The sequence below is a fragment of the Canis aureus genome, chromosome 14 (genome assembly GCF_053574225.1).
Source record: "Canis aureus isolate CA01 chromosome 14, VMU_Caureus_v.1.0, whole genome shotgun sequence".
Classification (NCBI taxonomy): Eukaryota; Metazoa; Chordata; class Mammalia; order Carnivora; family Canidae; genus Canis; species Canis aureus.
This window is the reverse complement of record NC_135624.1, coordinates 25,357,146-25,372,220: the sequence shown is the minus strand read 5'-3', so window position 1 is coordinate 25,372,220 and position 15,075 is coordinate 25,357,146. Positions and strand designations below refer to the sequence as shown.

General features: G+C 39.4%; 1 protein-coding gene across 4 annotated transcripts in view; it reads right to left on the bottom strand.

The window, feature by feature from the left end:
- Positions 1 to 590: 590 nt before the first annotated feature.
- Positions 591 to 15,075, bottom strand: part of FER1L6 (fer-1 like family member 6) — a 156,382-nt gene continuing 141,897 nt past the window's right edge. For all 4 annotated transcript variants that reach the window (XM_077847127.1, XM_077847128.1, XM_077847130.1 and 1 more), the window contains 2 exons: positions 4,512 to 4,612; positions 591 to 2,578 (listed from right to left, as the gene is read on the bottom strand). In XM_077847127.1, the coding sequence (XP_077703253.1) occupies positions 2,395 to 2,578; positions 4,512 to 4,612 (285 nt within the window). In that variant the 3' untranslated portion in view covers positions 591 to 2,394. The remainder of the gene's footprint in view (positions 2,579 to 4,511; positions 4,613 to 15,075) is intronic.

The following is a 15,075-nucleotide window of genomic DNA, read 5'->3' as shown; positions in this document are numbered from 1 at the left end:
CATTATTTTATTTATTTTTTTACATGCAGGACGGACCATAAGTGATAACCTATGTATAGAACACCAGACATAGCTGATTCCAAAATTATCCTTGCTTGCCACTTCTTCTCACACATTTCGTATGATGCCATCTGATCTGAAAGTGTTTCAAATACTTCTGCTAAAGGCTTTTCAGCATTCGGACATCTTTTGGAACCAAAGCAAAGTCGATGAATTCTATTTAACTTTGAAGGATTTTCAATTTTTAGCTTTTTTGTGTGTGTGTGGATTTGAACAAAATGCATTATTTTGTCAAAATTTATCATTTTACTATTCAGAATCCAGCAGAAAGTATAATACCTTATTTCTAATTCTATCCTAAAATAATGGTGTTCATCTCCTCTTAAATGACACCACAGATGTATGTTGTCCTTTTTCTTAAACCTCATGCATGAAACACATTTCTTACTCAGTGCCCTTCTTGGATGCCCCATAAATAAACGTAAAAACCATACCTTGAGGAGCATGTAAAATCCATGGAGAAGGGGCTAGGTTTGTCTTATCTCTGCTGCATCCCCACTGCCCAATACATAAGAGACACTCGATAAAAATTTTTAAATGAACACATTTAAATCTATGTTTATTAAATTCTTACATTAAAAATAACATATTTATTTTAGAAGTTTTAGGAAAAACAAGAAAAAAAAAGATACTGCTATCTGGAGATAATCACTATTAACATTTTGGCATATCCCCCCAGGCTTTACCTATGCATGTATACATATTTTCTTTTTATATCATGCTGTACATACAGTTTTCTAGCATGTATTTTTTTACTTACAGTGAACTCAATGTATACATTTCATGCCATCAAGTGATTTTGACTCCACCATTACTGGTGCCTGTGTTATTCTACAGCAAGAATAAGCACAGTTTATGTAACTAATCCTGCTAGGAACGTGGCCAATGCCAAAAAATGCTCTATTTTTCATCACTTCAGGAAAATAGGGCATTATAGTTACGAGGCAGTGAGTACCTAGGACCAGAATTCAATGAACAACACTGAGTCTAAAATCACACAGAACATGCTTCAATCTTATTTTGATCAGCGAGGAACATTCTAGAATGACTTTCCATGTGAAAGTAAATATCCTTCATTTTAGAGGAGTTATATATGTGCAAGATGATCTAAAGAAAGCCGTTGCCCAGGTGCTTCTGGTGTTGAGAAGGGAACCCCAACCCAGTATCCTCAATACTGCCCAATGACCCCTCATGTTTGAAAGAACAAATGGTTGCCATATTTATTTGTGTATGAGACCACACACTCTAATTCTTTTGTTTTCTTATTTTGACTGAGAACACCAGCCCTCACTTCCACTCTCTGCTTTAGATGGGGAGGAGGATCTAGATAGTGTACTTTGAGATCAAAGGTTTTCACAAAAAAAAAAAAAAAAAAAAAAAAAAACTTGACCCCATCTGACAAGTACATAGGTTATTATTTCTGGGACTGCTTTTTACATTAATTTGTGCTTAAGAGTTATGATAGTACCTACTACATACGGTGGTAAGGCTAAGTGCTGAATTGTGCTAAGGATGGTGGTCATTCATAGCATGATCTATGGGAACACCATATTTAGTGGGGCTTACATATCTGGGTAAAGAGAGTTCCTACTGGTATCATGGGGGTCCCCCCTAATACACACATACACAAATTATATTTCATATTTATAAAATTCCCACTTGGGAATTATATTAATGAGCATAAATCCAAATGGATTTCTCCAGAACTCATTACTATTATTGAACATGCTCTATAAGTGGTGACTTTAATGGAAAACCAACAAAAAGATGTATTTTAGGTGATAAAAATTTCCTTCAAACCAGTTTCACAGCCTGAATAAGTGAGTGTGTTCTCTAAACTGTAAGGCTTAAACAAGGTTAAGATATATGGGGCAGGTTGAATGTCTAGCAATTTGCTAAAATGTTTTCAGTTTATTTGCTGTACAAATTTTATTTAAAAGAAAGTGCTTCCAATAAATCTCAGACCAAGAATTAGACCTCTCAGAATAAAACCGATTACATAAAGAAAACATTCACCTAAGTCAATTTGAGGTCACCATTGATTACTCTGAGGCAAAGGAGTCATCATTTCATGCTGTCCATGGGTGAAAACATGGCTTAAGGCTTTTGAGTTTGAAAGGTGGTGGCAGGGTTTGGGGCAGGTTGGTGAGGCTCCTTTCCCATTTCCTCCAAGAAGGATTGCTCTGTCCTTAGAGGGGCTGGTTCTTCAACCTTTTGGGCTCATCTCCTTAGGACCCAGCACAGTGCCTGCACACAGCACATGCTCTTAAATATTTAGAGATGAGGAAGAAGAGAGAATAAGTGGAACAGGGGGCCTGGGTCCTCCATGATTCTTTAGGAGCCCACGACGATCTTTCGGCTGATGGCTCCGGGCAAGGTATAGATGAAGAGGACCAGGAAGATGATGAGGATGATCAGAATGAAACCAATGATGATGTATTTTTTGTAATTCTTCCAGATAAGGTGGTACAGGCACTTGAAGGGGCTCACGAACCAGGAGAAGGAGGTATCTGGGCGGCTACAAGGGAAGCGAGAGAAAATCAGGAAAGGGACCATGATTCCAACCTATGGGATTCTTCAGACCTCAGGAAATATTTCTATTCCCTCTTTCTAGAGGCCCACAAGGGGATGCCTGGGAATGGGAGAAGTCCATGTTGCCTTGAAGCAGAAGCGATCCAACATTTTGGGTGATGACTCCTACACCATTTTAAAGCTTGGTCTGGAGGAGGGCAAGAGTCTGACTGCTCTATGTTAGTCCAACCCTGACCACCTCAAGCCTCACTCCTTCCATGAATTCGTTCTTGACCACCTTGCCCATAAAGATCCCCCTCCTTCCAAGTTCCTATCTCATCTATCACTTGACGTTAGCTCCCTTTTGAACCTAACATGCTGGTCTTCCATATTCTGTTAACTGTTTTATGAGTCTGTGTTTTCCCTAAACAGATTGGAAGCTCTTAGAAGATAGAACTTGTATCTTACAAGTTCTTCAGTGTTCTTCAAAGTGTTGTAGTTGTTTTTTAAGTAGGTTCACATTGTAGGAGCTTAACGAGTAATTTTGAAATAATGAATAAGTCAGTATCCATTATGTTCCTTTTTTTTTTTTAAGGTTCTTTATTTATTTATTCATGAGAGACACAGAGAGAGAGGCAGAGACAAAGGCAGAGGGAGAAGCAGGCCCCCTGTGGGGAGCCCGATGTGGGACTGGATTCTAGGACACCGGGATCATAGTCTGTGCTGAAGGCAGACACTTAACCACTGAGCCACCCAGGTGTCCCTCCATTATGTTTCTAACACTAGATGAAAAGTAGGTAGAGAAGGGACCACTCATCTTGAGACATTTGGGATCTCAGGAAGGATAAGACCAACACAATTTGAAGGAGTATTTTGTATACATACTTCATATCCACATATATTTACTTTTTAATTTTTATATAACCATAGATTAAGCTGATTTGGGCAACCCTTTCTTCTAGTAATTCTACTTCTGGGAATTTATTTTAAAGTAATAACTTCTAGGGACACCTGGGTGGCTCAGAGGTTAAGTGTCTGCCTTTGGCTCAGGGAGTGATCCTGGAGACCCGGGATGGAGTCCCACATCGAGCTCTCTGCATGGAGCCTGCTTCTCCCTCTGCCTATGTCTCTCTCTCTCTCTCTCTCTTTGTCTTTCATGAATAAATAAATAAAATCTTAAATAAATAAATAAATAAATAAATAAATAACTTAGAAAAGAGAAATATTTTCATCATATTGCAATAATGGAAAAAGGTAGAGGTAAATTAAATATCCAGTTCTAGTGTGGTGAGCAAGTCAATTCTGGGCACCAAGTCTATGGAATATTCCACAGGTATTAAAAAAATCCTAATTATGACCACTGTGGCAACAAAGCAAAACTTGGCAGCACAGGATAAATGAAACATTAAGACAATCCTGTATGCATGATACAAAAACAAGTAGGAAAAATTCCCGTGGAATTCATATTCACATAAAAAAAAGTAGAGAAAATATACAAAATTATTCTAGAAATGCTCATGTGGCAGTTGCAGAAAAGTACTCCCTCCATTTTCTTTCTTTTTTTTAATTTTTATTTATTTATGATAGTCACAGAGAGAGAGAGAGGCAGAGACACAGGCAGAGGGAGAAGCAGGCTCCATGCACCGGGAGCCTGATGTGGGATTCGATCCTGGGCCTCCAGGATCGCGCCCTTGGCCTAAGGCAGGCGCCAAACCGCTGCGCCACCCAGGGATCCCTCCCTCCATTTTCCAAACAGTCTATATTGTTTTGAGAATATTTCTCAATTCTAGCAACAAAAAGCTACCTGGATTGGAATGTACCTGCTAGCTGCCTCCTTGTGACTCAGTTCTCCCAGAGGGGCCCTCTAGACAAATAACCTGTCCTCTGCTACGGCGACTACAAAGGGCCTTTCCCATGCTTTTACCCACAACCCCACTCACTTGGGCTTGGCCAGGGGCTCTGGCTCTTTCCGGGCTTTTCCAACAGGATTTTTCTCCGCTTCTTCTGCTGTCACTAAGTGGAACTCGGCTTCAACCTTGCCCTGTACAAAGACAAAAGTTTCCGTTTCTAAGTCATGAAGACCTGCTGGGAGCAATGCTAACCTTCTAGAAGTGTACAGTGTGGGGGAATGCCAGGGAGTATTTTGGCTATCCTGCTGCTTTATTTTGAGAAAAACTGTTACCTTTTTGGTTCTGGGAGAAGCCATTTTTTATGACCAATTGTAAAAGCTCTGAAATGATGTTGCTGTTGAGTTTTATGAAGGAAGAAGTCTCATATGTAGACACACATGTCCTTGGTTGCCTGTGCTATTTTGTCTGTACTCGTTCAATCAAAACCTGATTATATAGAAACTCAATAGCAATTAGAAAAGGTACTAATTACCTGAGTGATAGAACCCTTTTGAATCTGCTACAGTCTTTTTTCTCTGCCAGTGATTCTCCAGAGGAAATTGGTAGGTGGGGCCCTACATTTGCCAAATGGCTTTTCTGTCACCCTTCTTTGTTTCTGTTGTCTCCACAAATTGCTTCAAAATTATTCTTCTATTCTTGCACTTCCTCTTTCCTTCTCCTTCAATAAGCAGCAGCCCCTCTGGTTTGAAAATGGTGTCATGTGCTTCTTCAGAGTGCTGTGCCAGTTATTAGCACTGATGTAAGCCTTGGGGTTTCAAAGGGGGAGACAGGACCACTGCAAAAGGTAAGGGTTGCTGTTTCTTGTTCATTCACTCATTCACTACTTTTGGAGACCCCTGTATGCTGGGTACTATTCTAGATCCTGGGGACTTAATGATTAAGAAAAATGGGATCCTTGATCTCCTGGAGCTCCAGTTCTTGGTGAAGAAGGCCCTCTCTCTGCTTCTTTGGTTTTATGGATTGAGATTCAAGGTAATAGGAGAGGGATAGAACCGGTGGAGGACTAGAGCATCACGGAAGTATTTTAGACTGATGATTGTCATTAAAGCTTGTCTTTTAAAATTACATGTGGATGGGGCATAATCTGATTTCCTATCCTGGTGAAAAGATGAAAGGTTCTGATGAACCAATGGGCCTGTGTTAACTTATCCATTCATGCCCCAAAAGCTAGGACTTCTTAACAAGAGGATGGTTGCTGGCAACCATGAAAATGTAATTATGGGAGAAAGTGAAAAAGAGCAGTGTATCTGGGGTGTGGTTGAAGCCAGAGAATAGACGCAGTAGCATGGTTGTCTGAATTAGTAAAGAAATACAGTGGGCTTATTACTACAATGCAGTGAAGTCATGAGTTCAAATCTAGGGAGTCCCATCCATTCTTTAGACTACAATTCTGGCCCAATTAAGAATGCATTACATGTCCTATGGTCTAGAAACATTCTTTTAAAAAATATATATATATAGTCTCTTATTTCTATTTTATCCATACACAAATATACACACATATTTTTATTTGTTATTTTTTTAAGATTTATTTATTTATTTATGATAGACACACAGAGAGAGAGAGAGAGGCAGAAACACAGGAGGAGGGAGAAGCAGGCTCCATGCCGGGAGCCCGACGCGGGACTCGATCCCGGGACTCCAGGATCGCACCCTGGGCCAAAGGCAGGCGCCAAACCGCTAAGCCACCCAGGGATCCCCTACACACATATTTTTAAAGAAATGTTTATATATATATATATAGTCTCTTATTCCTATTGACAAATCTTGGCCCTATGGGTAATGACTTACATATATAAGTACTCAGTAAATATTTGGAAATCAGGAAAGAAGGAATATAAAGCTGTTGTCCACTCCACTCCACCTCTACCAACAGTGGAGTCACAGTACTATAACTCTAACTGTAACTGCAATATTTATTGAATGCCTGCTTTGCCTACATTCCTTCAATTGACCTATCAATAAATCATAGTGACAAGCAAGCTAGGTCACCTCTTTTTGATGGAAAAATGAAGGAGGGGAAGTTAAATAACTTCCCCAGGGTCACACAGGGAGTAAGCCATCCAACTGGAACTTGAACTGAGGTCTGTATGATGCCAAAGCTCATGCTCTTTCCATGATAGCGGGCTGCCTCCCAACTCATTCATGCATTTGCCAGATAGTCAGATTAGAAGATTTGCAAGGACCTTCCTAACTCTAACATGAGATGATTGGCTTATTGTCATCATAATTAACACTTGAAGGCATTTGTCTTCTTGCGCTTCAGATTCCATACCTGTTAAATGGTCAGATGTGCTTTAAGGCAACTTATGGCTAAAACTTCTAGGTTTCATGAAAGGCAGGAGATCCTGCAAAGCTTGAGGGATGGAAGAAACCCAAGAGGCAGCCTACAACTCATGGCAGAGGGGCTTCCAATATGCAAAAAGGGCTTATTCCCAGAGGTCTTCCAGAAATAACCTAATCTCTACTGAGTAGTATATTTATAAGCTAGCAGTCTCATCCAAATCCTTTGTATTTAAAAAAGCCATCTGAAGGGCTGCTAACCAATTGCTGGGCTCAAGAATGTTAGAGGACAAAAGTTAGGACCAGAGTAAGAGGATCACAGCTGCTTCTTTGTTGTCCACTCCTTGACAATAAGCTCAGCCACAGTTCTGTACAACTTGCATGTGCTTCACACATACATCATTCCATTTAAACCTTCTGACAACCAGCAAAATGGACAATACTTTTATTCCCATTTTATAGCTGAGGAAAACAAGGCTTGATGATGTTAGCCAACTTGTATTACAAAACCAGGATTTGTATTGAGATACTATGACACCAAACCGCATCGTCTGCTATTCACTGTACTCAGGGGGCCCTTCTTTGTGGAAGAAAAGAAGCAAGCTATACATTTAACAGTGAGGAAATGCACCTTTTTTGAAATGTTCAAGAGAAGCTCCAAAATCCTTGCCATGGCCCTGGCAGTATAATATGTTTTTGGCTTTCATCCAAGGGTAGCTTATGGATTGCTATCATGTAGCATAGCATAGGGTAAGAGTCAGGTGAATAGGATTTGGTGCAGAAAGATCTGCATTTGAAACTGGGCTTTACTTCTTACTAACTGTGTGGCCTTGGGTGAGTTACCTCAGTCTTTCTGTCCTGGAGATGTTAATAGCATGCACCCCACAGATTTGCTTTGACAAATAAATAAAATAACATATATACAGTGCTCAGCCTGGTGCCTGGTAAATAGTAAAGTCTTAAGAGTTTATAGTTGCTACCTTCCACACTATTTCATGGATGGAAACACATAATTTGATAGGAAAAATCTGCCCATATAGAAAATACCCAGGGAAAACTCACTTCCCACAGGAAAAAAAAAAAGCAAAGTAAAGGGAAGCAGAGAATATGAAATTAATTCCACCCTAGGCACAGGAGTCATTGATTATTACCATGAAAAGCCTTGCCCCTACCTCACTGCCTTGCTTGAGTGGTTGCAAAGCAGTTTTTCTGATAGCACTCAGGCAGCAGCAAGGAAATGTTTACTGACATATTCTGATAAATACCAGTCCTCTCTCCATCTCTCTCCACACAGAGGGTTTCTAGCTTTATTTTAATTATTGATATTCAACCAAGCACCAAGGTGAGGTCTTAAAGCTAATAATATCCTCCAAATGTAATATTAAATCAGAGCTAGAAGAAAAAAACCCGGACAGTTTGAGAGACTATCTATTAACCTGATGACATCTGTGGATGGAAGAAAATGACCAGGGAAGGTCCTGAAAGAACTAGATTTGTTGCACTAAGTGTGTTATTAATGGGCTTCGAACATCACTATGCTCAGAGAGTGGATGTTCTGGGGAGGGGTATAGGTCCTTTAGGTCAGATATGCCTCCTTCAGAGATAATTATTGCTTATTAAAACACAACTCTCACTGGTATAAGGTATTCTTATACATCAATGGTAGGGATATGTGCTGGCAAAGTCTTAAAAATTTTTTTTAATTTATTTATGATAGTCACAGAGAGAAAGAGAGAGAGAGAGAGAGAGGCAGAGACACAGGCAGAGGGAGAAGCAGGCTCCATGCACCGGGAGCCCGAAGTGGGATTCGATGCTGGGTCTCCAGGATCGCGCCCTGGGCCAAAGGCAGGCGCTAAACCGCTGCGCCACCCAGGGATCCCTGGCAAAGTCTTTTAGGAGGAGGGACACACATAGGTATATGCGCACATATTATGCATGCATACACATAATGTCCATGTAAGTGTATGTGTATTACCTTTTATACTCTAGACCTAGGCATGACCTAGACATGCCATTTCTGAGCAGATAAATTAAGGAAATAATTCAAAATTCATAGAAAGCTTAATATGCAAATCAGTCATTCTGTCAGATGTTCAAATTGTCTTATTTGTCACAATGATAGGTCCCAGGTTTATCTTGGGTTCTATCTGTCCTAGACCTGGAGTCAGCCAAAGACACTTGGTTCTTTCAGGAGAGATCGGTATTTAGATATAAGGATCCAGATGCTAGGAGTCTTCTTGCTACTTGGTGATTTTTACTTCTAGGTCCTTTCAGTGAACAGAGCTAGAAAAAATATTTTTTAAATCCATAAGTCCATAGTGATACTGTGGAAAAAATGCAAGAGAAAAAAAATCTCATTTACCACCATTGGAGGTATCTCTCATACCAATTCTTGATTCTACAGTGCGGTAATTGATAGAGAGAATTAGACATTTATCTTGTCTTTTTTTTTTTTTTTGAGGAGATGGTGACCATAATTTATTTCCATTTGTTGAGAGGAAGCTCTTTTTAACCGATAAATTCTTATTAATAGATGGAGAAAGAATGATAGACATAGATGATGGGGATATATAGATAGATGAATGGATGGATGGATAGCTTGCTAGCTAGATGACAGGCAGATAAATGGATAGAGATAGATGGATGGCAGGAAAGAAGGACAGAGGAATAGGTAAAGAAGGAAGAAATGATAGAAAAATCATTTTGCAACACCAATGAAATAATTAATGATCACCATTAGGTAAAAAGTGGTCGCAGGATAGGAATTTCCCAGAGTGCCAAAGTGTCACCCACTGGTTACTTGTTAATTACAAAGAGGAAAATGTGCCTCTACAATGAAGAGACCTCATGGTCACCGACATGATCAAGTGAGTAAATACAGCTTCACCCTAGTGAGGCTGTCTGAGGGCATGTGCCTCCTGCCATAATTCAATATGAAAGAAACAGGATCAGGTCTTAAGTATTCTTACCAAAACTGCTTAACTGATCCTGATAATGTTGTTATACCTAACTTCTAGTTCACAAGAAATACAGGGTCCAGAGAATAGATAAGCTACATCATGAGAAAACAACTGGACAATTCAGGCTAGTTTCATCAGATAGGTATTATCATAGGGGGAAAAATGGTGGAAGACCATTCTAAAACAAAATAGACCAAAGAGACAAAATAACCAAAGGTAACTCATGAACTATATGACGGAATCTTGTTTTGAAAAAAAGAAACAGCTATAAAATACATTTTTGTATCCTGCCATGCTACCGAATTGCTGTATTAGTTCTAGCAATCTTGGGGTGGAGACTTTTGGGTTTTCTATGTAGAGTATCATGTCATCGGCGAAGAGGGAGAGTTTGACTTCTTCTTTGCCAATTTGAATGCCTTTAATGTCTTTTTGTTGTCTGATTGCTGAGGCTAGGACTTCCAGTACTATGTTGAATAGCAGTGGTGAGAGTGGACATCCCTGTCTTGTTCCTGATCTTAGGGGAAAGGCTCCCAATGCTTCCCCATCGAGAATGATATTTGCTGTGGGCTTTTCATAGATGGCTTTTAAGATGTCGAGGAATGTTCCCTCTATCCCTACAGCAATTCGGTAGCGTGGCAGGATACAAAATCAATGCCCAGAAATCAGTGGCATTTCTATACACTAACAATGAGACTGAAGAAAGAGAAATTAAGGAGTCAATCCCATTTACAATTGCACTCAAAAGCATAAGATACCTAGGAATAAACCTAACCAAAGATGTAAAGGATCTATACCCTCAAAACTATAGAACACTTCTGAAAGAAATTGAGGAAGACACAAAGAGATGGAAAAATATTCCATGCTCATGGATTGGCAGAATTAATATTGTGAAAATGTCAATGTTACCCAGGGCAATATACACGTTTAATGCAATCCCTATCAAAATACCATGGACTTTCTTCAGAGAGTTAGAACAAATTATTTTAAGATTTGTGTGGAATCAGAAAAGACCCCGAATAGCCAGGGGAATTTTAAAAAAGAAAACCATATCTGGGGGCATCACAGTGCCAGATTTCAGGTTGTACTACAAAGCTGTGGTCATCAAGACAGTGTGGTACTGGCACAAAAACAGACACATAGATCAGTGGAACAGAATAGAGAATCCAGAAGTGGACCCTGAACTTCATGGTCAACTAATATTCGATAAAGGAGGAAAGACTATCTATTGGAAGAAAGACAGTCTCTTCAATAAATGGTGCTGGGAAAATTGGACATCCACATGCAGAGGAATGAAACTAGACCACTCTCTTTCACCATACACAAAGATAAACTCAAAATGGATGAAAGATCTAAATGTGAGACAAGATTCCATCAAAATCCTAGAGAAGAACACAGGCAACACCCTTTTTGAACTCGGCCACAGTAACTTCTTGCAAGATACATCCACGAAGGCAAAAGAAACAAAAGCAAAAATGAACTATTGGGACTTCATCAAGATAAGAAGCTTTTGCACAGCAAAGGATACAGTCAACAAAACTAAAAGACAACCTACAGAATGGGAGAAGATATTTGCAAATGACATATCAGATAAAGGGCTAGTTTCCAAGATCTATAAAGAACTTATTAAACTCAACACCAAAGAAACAAACCATCCAATCATGAAATGGGCAAAAGACATGAAGAGAAATCTCACAGAGGAAGACATAGACATGGCCAACATGCATATGAGAAAATGCTCTGCATCACTTGCCATCAGGGAAATACAAATCAAAACCACAATGAGATACCACCTCACACCAGTGAGAATGGGGCAAATTAACAAGGCAGGAAACCACAAATGTTGGAGAGGATGCGGAGAAAAGGGAACCCTCATACACTGTTGGTGGGAATGTGAACTGGTGCAGCCACACTGGAAAAGTGTGTGGAGGTTCCTCAAAGAGTTAAAAATAGACCTGCCCTACGACCCAGCAATTGCACTGCTGGGGATTTACCCCAAAGATACAGATGCAGTGAAATGCCGGGACACCTGCACCCCGATGTTTATAGCAGCAATGGCCACGATAGCCAAACTGTGGAAGGAGCCTCGGTGTCCAACGAAAGATGAATGGATAAAGAAGATGTGGTTTATGTATACAATGGAATATTACTCAGCTATTAGAAATGACAAATACCCACCATTTGCTTCAACGTGGATGGAACTGGAGGGTATTATGCTGAGTGAAGTAAGTCAGTCGGAGAAGGACAGACATTATATGTTCTCATTCATTTGGGGAGTATAAATAATAGTGAAAGGGAATATAAGGGAAGGGAGAAGAAATGTGTGGGCAATATCAGAAAGGGAGACAGAACGTAAAGACTGCTAACTCTGGGAAACGAACTAGGGGTGGTAGAAGGGGAGGAGGGCGGGGGGTGGGAGTGAATGGGTGACGGGCACTGGGGGTTATTCTGTGTGTTAGTAAATTGAACACCAATAAAAAATAAATTAAAAAAATATATTTTTATATGAGGGTAATAGGGTACCGTTCTTATAGATGAGAAATGAATATGGTAGGGATATCAGATTAGGTAATCATTATTAAATTCTTATATGTGATGATGGCTCTGTTGTTATGTACAAGAGTGTCCATATTCTTAGGAGATGCGTGCTAAAGTATTCAGAAATTGTTAAAAAGAAGACCACAGGCTCATGATGGAGTTACTCAGGTTAAGGCCTCATGTCAACAAACCAAGATTTAATACCTACTACCCTAATTTAACCTTTAGGCAGCGAACATGGAATTTCAACCTGGAAATTTACATATAGGCACCCTTTCATTCCTCTTAGGAGAGCACCTTGCCCAAATAATGCATTCCTTGCTAATAAATTCTTTTCTTTATGCCCTCTTTTTGCCTTTAAAAGCTTTCCTTTTGTTTACCTTGGGGGAGTTCCCCTTTACTTGCTAGATGGGATGCTACCCTATTCATGAATTGTTTAATAAAGCCAATTAGATCCTCAAATTTACTCAAAATTACTTTTTTATTTTTTAGCAAGGTATAGTATTTAGACTGTGTACAGTTTACTCTTAAACAGTTCAGCCAATGAGTATGTGTGCAGGGGGAGGTGAGACCATATACTCACATATATAGACAAAATCAGTATAGCAAAATATTAACAAGTGTTGAATCTAGACGGTGGAAAATGGTTGACCATTGTCCTATTCTTTCAACTTTTCCATCTTAACTTTTTTAAGTGAATAAATGTTTAAGGAACAAAACGATGATTAAACTGGCATTTCTGTTTTGAGAATACAAAGATTGATAATAACATTGATAACATAACACAGGGAAATGCTCTTTAGAACACCCCCCCACACACACAGAAGCACTATGTTTAATATGGAATGATCACTACTATGCAAAATTAACCAAAATTTATGCAAATTGGGCATAACCAAAACATTAGCAATGGTTTGCTTTGGGTGGTGCGCATGTGGGTGCTATTTCTTTCCTTCTATAATCTTGTGTCTTTTTAATTTCCTGTAAATGTATATTACCTACACTTTCTTTAAATAATCTTCACGTGAAAATACTTACCCACTCTGCTCCTAGAGAATCTGAATTTGCCACGTACTTACTATTTAGACCATCTATGTCCTCAGCTAAGCTGTGAACTTCTTCATGCCAGAAATTTGTCTTATTCACTGTTAAAACTTTACTGCCTGGTGTATGAGTGTGTAGCCACAGTAGCTACTGATGATTGTTTTTCACATTAAACTGGAAGCACAGAAACCTCCCTTTTAATTAATATTGAGAAAATGTCAATGTTACCCAGGGCAATTTACACAATTAATGCAATCCTTATCAAAATACAATGGGCTTTCTTCAGAGAGATGGAACAAATCATCTTAGGATTTGTGTGGAATCAGAAAAGACCCCGAATAGCCAGGGGAATATTGAAAAAGAAAAGCATAGCTGGGGGCATCATAATGCCAGATTTCAGGTTGTACTACAAAGCTGTGGTCATCAAGACCGTGTGGTACTGACGCAAAACAGACACATAGATCAATGGAACAGAATAGAGAATCCAGAAGTGGACCTTCAATTTTATGGTCAACTAATATTCGACAAAGCAGGAAAGACTATCCACTGGAAAAAAGACAGTCTCTTCAATAAATGTGCTGGGAAAATTGGACATCCACATGCAGAGGAATGAAACTAGACTATTCTCTTTCACCATACACAAAGATAAACTCAAAATGGATGAAAGATCTAAATGTCAGACAAGATTCCTTCAAAATCCTAGAGGAGAACACAGGCAACACCCTTTTTGAACTTGGCCACAGTAATTTCTTGCAAGATACATCCACGAAGGCAAGAGAAACAAAAGCAAAAATGAATTATTGGAACTTCATCAAGATAAGAAGCTTCTGCACGGCAAAAGAAACAGTCAACAAAACTAAAAGACAACCTACAGAATGGGAGAAGATATTTGCAAATGACATATCAGATAAAGGGCTAGTATCCAAGATCTATAAAGAACTTATTAAACTCAACACCACACATTTCTTCTCCCTTCTCTTATATTCCCTTTGACTATTATTTATATTCCCCAAATGAATGAGAACATATAATGTTTGTCCTTCTCCGACTGACTTACTTCACTCAGCATAAAAATATCAGAAAGGGAGACAGAACGTAAAGACTGCTAACTCTGGGAAACGAACTAGGGGTGGTAGAAGGGGAGGAGGGTGGGGGGTGGGAGTGAATGGGTGACGGGCACTGGGGGTTATTCTGTATGTTAGTAAATTGAACATCAATAAAAAAAATAAATTAAAAAAAATAAATAAATAAAATAAAATCACTTTCTTCTCAAAAAAAAAAAAAAATAAACTCAACACCAAAGAAACAAACAATCCAATCATGAAATGGGCAAAAGACATGAACAGAAATTTCACAGAGGAAGACATAGACATGGCCAACAAGCACATGAGAAAATGCTCCGCATCACTGGCCATCAGGGAAATACAAATCAAAACCACAATGAGATATCACCTCACACCAGTGAGAATGGGGAAAATTAACAAGGCAGGAAACAATAAATGTTGCAGAGGATATGGAGAAAGGGGAACCCTCTTGCACTGTTGGTGGGAATGGGAACTGGTGCAGCCACTCTGGAAAACTGTGTGCAGGTTCCTCAAAGAGTTAAAAATAGATCTGCCCTATGACCCAGCAATCGCACTTTTGGGGATTTACCCCAAAGATACAGATGCAACGAAACGCCGGGACACCTGCACCCCGATGTTTATAGCGGCAATGTCCACAATAGCCAAACTGTGGAAGGAGCTTCGGTGTCCATCGAAAGATGAATGGAT